The sequence below is a fragment of the Athene noctua genome, chromosome 29 (assembly GCF_965140245.1).
Source record: "Athene noctua chromosome 29, bAthNoc1.hap1.1, whole genome shotgun sequence".
Classification (NCBI taxonomy): Eukaryota; Metazoa; Chordata; class Aves; order Strigiformes; family Strigidae; genus Athene; species Athene noctua.
In genome coordinates, this window is record NC_134065.1 from 4,302,406 (window position 1) to 4,309,549 (window position 7,144).

Below are 7,144 nucleotides of genomic sequence, written 5' to 3' on the forward strand. Positions count from 1 at the left end.
CGAGGCCCAGGCCGGCGCGTGCCGGCGCCTGCTGGCGTGTGGCACCCGGGGGGGGCCCTGGCTGTTGTTGACTGTACACAACCCCCGCCCGCGGCGCCACCCGCCACCGGGCCCGGCCGGTTCCCCGCGGCCGCCGGCCCCATATAACACCGGTGACACCGGCGCCGGCGGGGGGACGCCATGGAGGGGGCCGCGGGGCCGCGGCTGGCGGACGCCGAGCGGGAGAGTCTGTTGGGCTCCGTCCACGGCGTCTCGGGGCCCGGTACCGGCGGCGGGGACCCCCAAAAGGGGTTTGGGGGGTGTGGGGGGGTACGGGGGAGCTGCGGGGGGTGACGGCGCCGTGTCCCCGCAGTGGTGACGGCCACGCGCATGGCGGGGGCGGCCATGTACGAGCTGGTGCGCGTGGGGCACGCGGAGCTGGTGGGGGAGATCATCCGCCTGGAGGGGGACATGGCCACGCTCCAGGTCTACGAGGAGACCTGTATCCTCCCTCACCCCGTCCCCGCGGCCCCTCCCCAGCACCCCCACGCTTCTCCGTCCCCCCGCCCCGTCCCCCCTGTCCTGTCTTGTCCCCCCCCACCTTCTCCTGTCCCCTCATCCTCCCCTGTCCCCCCCTCATCCCCCCATCCTGCCCTTCCCTCCCTTGTCCCCCTCCCCGCCTGCCCCTGTCCCCTCCCCGTCCCTCCGGGTCCCCTGCCCCGTTCCCTCCCTGCCACCCTCTGCTGTCCCCTTGTCCTGTCCCACTCCCCACTTTCCCCCGTCCCCCCCATCCCGTCCTGTCCTTTCCTCGTCCCCCCATTTCCTGCCCCAGCTCCCCCCCACCCCTTTGTCCCCCCGCCCCGTCCCTGTCCCCATCTCGTCGGTCCCTTTCCTGAGCGCGGGGGCAGCGGGGGTGCGGGTGGGGGACCCGGTGCTGCGCACGGGGAAGCCGCTCTCGGTGGAGCTGGGCCCCGGCATCCTCGGCTCCATCTTCGACGGGATCCAGCGGCCGCTGCGGGACATCGCCCAGCTCACGCGCAGCATCTACATCCCGCGGGGCACCAACGTCCCCGCGCTGCCGCGACACCTCACCTGGGACTTCGTCCCCAGCAAGGACATCCGGGTGCGTGTCCCCGTGTGTCCCCTGAGGGCGACGCGGGGACACCCCCCAGCACCCCCGGGGGGGACGCGGCCCGTTGGGGTCCCCGCGTCCTCACGGCCACTCCCCCCCCCCCATCCCCGCCAGGTCGGGAGCCACGTCACCGGCGGTGACATTTATGGGACGGTGGCCGAGAACTCGCTCATCCGGCACCAGATCATGGTGCCACCCCGCAGCCGGGGCACCGTCACCTACATCGCCCCCCCCGGGCACTACAGCGTCTCGGTGAGGGGCGGCGGGCGGCGGGTGACGCGCGGCGGGTGTCGGGGCGCCCTGTCCCCGCTGCCCGTCCCCCCCGTCCCCGCAGGACGTGGTGCTGGAGCTGGATTTCCAGGGCAGCGCGGAGCGGGTCCCCATGCTGCAGGTCTGGCCCGTGAGACAGCCCCGGCCCGTGGCCGAGAAGCTGCCGGCGAACCACCCGCTGCTGACCGGGCAGCGCGTCCTGGACGCCCTGTTCCCGTAGGGCCGGGGGGGACACGGGGACAGGGGACGGAGATAGAGCTGGGAGAGGGACGGGGGACAGGGGAGGGAATGGGGACACGGACAGGGCTGGAGATGGGGACAGGGAAGGGGACAGAGAGCTGGGGAGGGGGTGGGGGACAGGGGAGAGAACGGGGACAGGGATGGGGACAGGGATGCGGGATGGGGACAAGGATAGGGCTGGAGATGGGGACAGGGGACAGGGACAGGGATGGGGAAGAGGGATGGAGTTGGGGACAGGGTTGAGGACAGGGACAGGGATGGGGACAGGGGATGTCGGTGTGGGACAGGGATGGAAGTGGGGCTGGGGCTGGACCTGGGAATAAGGGACAAGGATGGGGGACAGGGACAGGGGAGGGGACAGTCCTGCCAGTGGGGGGGGTCACACACACTCCAGCCAGTCCCCAGGAGGGACGGGGACGGGGACGGGGACGGGGGGGGCCCCTCCCGCCTCCACGGGGCTGTGGCGGGGTGGCGTGGGGGTGGTGTCCCCTCGGCAGCCCCCGCTCCCGGCCGTCCCCACGCGTCCCCACGCGTCCCCAGGTGCGTGCAGGGGGGCACCACGGCCATCCCCGGCGCCTTCGGCTGCGGCAAAACCGTCATCTCCCAGTCCCTGTCCAAGTTCTCCAACAGCGACGTCATCGTCTACGTGGGCTGCGGCGAGCGGGGCAACGAGATGTCCGAGGTCCTGCGGGACTTCCCCGAGGTGCGGCCGGGGCAGGCGGCGGCGGGGGGGGCCGCGGGGCCGGTGGCGGGGGGTGACGGTGCCGCCGTCCCCAGCTCACCATGGAGGTGGACGGGAGGACGGAGACCATCATGAAGCGCACGACGCTGGTGGCCAACACCTCCAACATGCCGGTGGCCGCCCGCGAAGCCTCCATCTACACCGGTGGGCCGGGGAGCGCCGCGGCGGGGGGGGACGGCGGGGACACACACGCACCACGAGGACACTTGTGGGCGCAGCCGCGCGGCCGGGGGCTCGCCGGAGCGTGTGCCGGGTGTGCGAGGATGGCACCGGGTGTGCGAGGGCCACCTCGAGCGTGTGAGGGCCACATAGAGCGTGAGGCCCACGTTGAAAGTGAGAGGGCCTCGTTGAGTATGTGAGGGCCACGTTGAGTGTGCAAGGGCCACGTTGAGTGTGCGAGGGCCACATTGAACGTGTGAGGCCCACATTGAATGTGCGATGGCCATGTTGAGCGTGTGAGGGCCACCTCAAGTGTGCAAGGGCCACCTCAAGTGTGTGAGGACCATGTTAAATGTGCGAGGGCCACCTCGAGTGTGCAAGGGACACCTCGAGTGTGTGAGGGCCACGTTGAGTGTGCAAGGGACACCTCGAGCGTGCAAGGGCCACCTCGAGCGTGCGAGCCGCGTGCCGCCGGCGCAGGCATCACGCTGGCCGAGTACTTCCGCGACATGGGCCAGCACGTCAGCATGATGGCCGACTCCACGTCCCGCTGGGCCGAGGCGCTGCGCGAGATCTCGGGGCGCTTGGCCGAGATGCCGGCGGGTGAGCCCCGGGGTTTGGGGGTGGGGGGAGCCCCCGGCCCCTCCGCCAGCCCCGAGGCGGGGTGAGGGGCTCCGGCCGCCCCGGTGACGCCGCCCCCCCGCAGACAGCGGCTACCCGGCGTACCTGGGCGCTCGCCTGGCCTCCTTCTACGAGCGCGCGGGGCGAGCGCGGTGCCTGGGGTCCCCCGCGCGCGAGGGCAGCGTCAGCATCGTGGGCGCGTGAGTGCGGGGGGGCCGCGGCGGGAGGTTGGGGGGGACACCCCCCCCGCCCTGGCAAACCCCCCCCACCCGCTGTCCCCCGCAGCGTGTCCCCGCCCGGAGGGGACTTCTCGGACCCCGTCACCTCGGCCACGCTGGGCATCGTGCAGGTGAGTGGGGCGCGGCGGGGACCCCCCCTTTATCCCTGCACGGCCCCCCCGATACCCCCCCCGCCGTGTTGTGCCCCCCCAGGTGTTTTGGGGGCTGGACAAGAAGCTGGCGCAGCGCAAGCACTTCCCGTCCGTGAACTGGCTGATCAGCTACAGCCGGTACCTGCGGGCGCTGGAGCCCCACTACGAGCGGCTGCACCCCGAGTTCCCCGCCCTGCGCCGCCGCGCCAGGGAGATCCTGCAGGAGGAGGAGGAGCTGGCGGAGATCGTCCAGCTGGTCGGGAAGGTGGGATGGATGGATGGGATGGATGGATGGGATGGATGGGATGGATGGATGGGATGGATGGGATGGATGGGATGGATGGGATGGATGGATGGATGGATGGATGGATGGATGGATGGGATGGATGGATGGATGGATGGATGGGATGGATGGGATGGGATGGGATGGGATGGATGGATGGGATGGGATGGGATGGATGGATGGGATGGGATGGATGGATGGGATGGATGGGATGGGATGGGATGGATGGATGGATGGATGGGATGGATGGATGGGATGGGATGGGATGGATGGATGGGATGGATGGGATGGATGGGATGGATGGATGGATGGGATGGGATGGGATGGATGGATGGGATGGATGGGATGGATGGGATGGATGGATGGATGGGATGGATGGGATGGATGGATGGGATGGATGGATGGGATGGATGGATGGATGGGATGGATGGATGGGATGGATGGGATGGATGGGATGGGATGGGATGGATGGATGGGATGGGATGGGATGGATGGGATGGATGGGATGGATGGGATGGATGGATGGGATGGATGGATGGATGGATGGGATGGGATGGATGGGATGGATGGGATGGGATGGATGGATGGGATGGGATGGATGGATGGATGGATGGATGGGATGGATGGGATGGATGGGATGGATGGATGGGATGGATGGATGGATGGATGGATGGATGGATGGATGGGATGGATGGGATGGATGGGATGGATGGATGGGATGGATGGATGGGATGGATGGATGGGATGGATGGGATGGATGGGATGGATGGATGGATGGGATGGATGGGATGGATGGATGGATGGGATGGATGGATGGGATGGATGGGATGGATGGATGGATGGATGGGATGGATGGGATGGATGGATGGATGGGATGGATGGGATGGATGGATGGGATGGATGGGATGGATGGGATGGATGGGATGGATGGATGGATGGATGGATGGATGGGATGGGATGGGATGGATGGATGGGATGGGATGGATGGGATGGATGGGATGGGATGGATGGGATGGATGGATGGATGGGATGGGATGGATGGGATGGGATGGGATGGATGGGATGGATGGATGGATGGGATGGGATGGATGGGATGGATGGGATGGGATGGATGGGATGGATGGATGGATGGGATGGATGGATGGGATGGATGGGATGGATGGGATGGGATGGGATGGGATGGATGGGATGGATGGATGGATGGGATGGATGGATGGGATGGATGGGATGGGATGGGATGGATGGGATGGGATGGATGGGATGGATGGGATGGGATGGATGGGATGGATGGGATGGATGGGATGGATGGGATGGGATGGATGGATGGATGGGATGGGATGGATGGGATGGATGGATGGATGGGATGGGATGGATGGGATGGATGGGATGGATGGATGGGATGGATGGGATGGATGGGATGGATGGATGGATGGGATGGATGGATGGGATGGGATGGGATGGATGGATGGATGGATGGATGGATGGGATGGATGGGATGGGATGGATGGGATGGGATGGGATGGATGGATGGATGGATGGATGGATGGATGGATGGATGGATGGGATGGATGGGATGGGATGGGATGGATGGATGGATGGATGGATGGATGGATGGGATGGGATGGATGGATGGGATGGGATGGGATGGATGGATGGATGGATGGATGGATGGATGGATGGATGGGATGGATGGATGGATGGGATGGATGGGATGGGATGGATGGGAGGGGGTGGGACAGGGACCAGGACACCCCAGCCCCGCCCCCCCGCAGGCGTCCCTCGCCGAGGCCGACAAGGTGACGCTGGAGGTGGCGAAGCTCCTCAAGGACGATTTCCTGCAGCAGAACGGCTACTCCTCCTACGACAGGTACCCGCCGCCCCCCCGGCCCCCCCGGGCCCCCATCCCCGGCCCTGACCCCCCCCCTCGGCCACCCCCTCGCCAGGTTCTGCCCCTTCTACAAGACGGTGGGGATGCTGCACAACATCGTCACCTTCTACGAGCTGGCGCGACACGCCGTGGAGGCCACCGCGCCAGGCGAGCGCCGCGTCACCTGGGCCACCATCCGCGAGGGCCTGGGGGACATCCTCTACAAGCTGAGCGCCATGAAGTTCAAGGTGGGTGTGGGGAGGGGTGCGGCGGGGGTGGGGGGGGGGGTGTGATGCCACCGCGTGTCCCCCCCACCTTGTCCCCAGGACCCGGTGACGGACGGCGAAGCCAACATCACGGCGGCTTTCGCCCAGCTGGGCGAGGAGATGCAGGCGGCTTTCCGCAACCTGGAGGACTGACAGCGCGGCGGGGGGGGGCAGGAAAAAGCGAGGGGGGGGTCACCCCAGTGTTTCACACCCCCCCCCTCGCCGCCTCATCCCCTCCCAGCCCAATAAAAGCCCCGAGGTTTTGCTCAGCCTCCAGGTGTGGTTTCCCTGCTGAGGGTGGGAGCGTCCGGTGGGGGGGGGGGTGTGTGTGTCCCCCCCCCTTCCCTTTGCCGCGGGGGGGGGGGGGATTTTGGGGGTCAATCTGGTGGTTTAGGGGTTCAGCCGCCCCTCCCCTTCACGCCGAGCCCGTATGGATTCGGTGCACGTGGAGGGGGGGGGGACACACACATACATGGGGGGGACAACACCGGGAGATTTTTTTTTTGGGGGGGGACACACACACACACACGGGCTGCGGGGGGGGGGGGGCTGCGGGTGCATTTGGGGGCCCCCCCAAGGCGGATAGCGGGAAGGCTCCTCCCGCCACGTGGCTGGATCCGTCCCTCTTTAGGGGGGGGGGGCCATTTGACACCCCCCTTTTACCCCCCCCCCCCCCCTCAGGGCTGGCGAGGTCACCCCGGGGTCGCCCGTCGCCCCCCCACGCCCCCAGGGCGTGGGGGGGCGACGGGCGACCCCGGGGTGACCCCGCCAGCCCCGGAGGGCGTGGGGGGGGTCCGGTGTCGTGAGTGTGTCCCCCCCCCGCCCTCGGTGCCGCCCCCTCCCGCCCCGTCCCGCCCCGTCGCAGCCACCGCCCGGAGATGTGGGTGCTGCTGCTGCTGCCCCTGCTCCCCCCCGGTGGGTCCCGTTCTGTGGGGGGGGGATTCCGGGGGGGGCTTCTGGGGGGGTCGCAGAGAGGGAAAGGAGATAGGGAGTGCGGAGGGGGGGGGTATCCAAGCGGTCCGGCGTGGTTTTGGGGGGGCTGCAGGGTGCAGGGGGGGGAGTAGGAGGTTCGGGGGGGGGTGCTGGGGGGGGCTGCGAGGTGCGGTGGGGGGGCTGGGGGGCTAAGGGGTCCGGGGGGGGGTGTTTTGGAGTCCGGGGGGGTGTGGGGGGGGGTGTCTCTGGGGGGCTGCTCCAAGAAAGTTCAGGAGATCCGGG

General features: G+C 68.1%; 1 protein-coding gene across 1 annotated transcript; it reads left to right on the forward strand.

The window, feature by feature from the left end:
• The first annotated feature begins 180 nt into the window (after window positions 1-180).
• LOC141971572 (V-type proton ATPase catalytic subunit A-like) lies at window positions 181-6,082 on the forward strand. Its single transcript, XM_074928999.1, has 14 exons — window positions 181-262; window positions 353-481; window positions 888-1,102; window positions 1,226-1,363; window positions 1,446-1,597; window positions 2,162-2,324; window positions 2,399-2,507; window positions 3,003-3,125; window positions 3,229-3,343; window positions 3,429-3,492; window positions 3,575-3,778; window positions 5,569-5,663; window positions 5,740-5,911; window positions 5,990-6,082. Exons 1-14 carry the CDS (start codon window positions 181-183, stop codon window positions 6,080-6,082), a joined length of 1,854 nt encoding a protein of 617 aa, XP_074785100.1.
• Window positions 6,083-7,144: the final 1,062 nt, after the last annotated feature.

Excerpts from the sequence above, each read along its gene's own strand:
- LOC141971572 (XM_074928999.1), top strand. The coding sequence starts at position 181 with ATGGAGGGGGCCGCGGGGCCGCGGCTGGCGGACGCCGAGCGGGAGAGT. Across the intron at positions 3,126-3,228 it reads CTTGGCCGAGATGCCGGCGG|ACAGCGGCTACCCGGCGTAC; the intron begins GTGAGCCCCGGG and ends GCCCCCCCGCAG. Across the intron at positions 3,493-3,574 it reads CCACGCTGGGCATCGTGCAG|GTGTTTTGGGGGCTGGACAA; the intron begins GTGAGTGGGGCG and ends GTGCCCCCCCAG.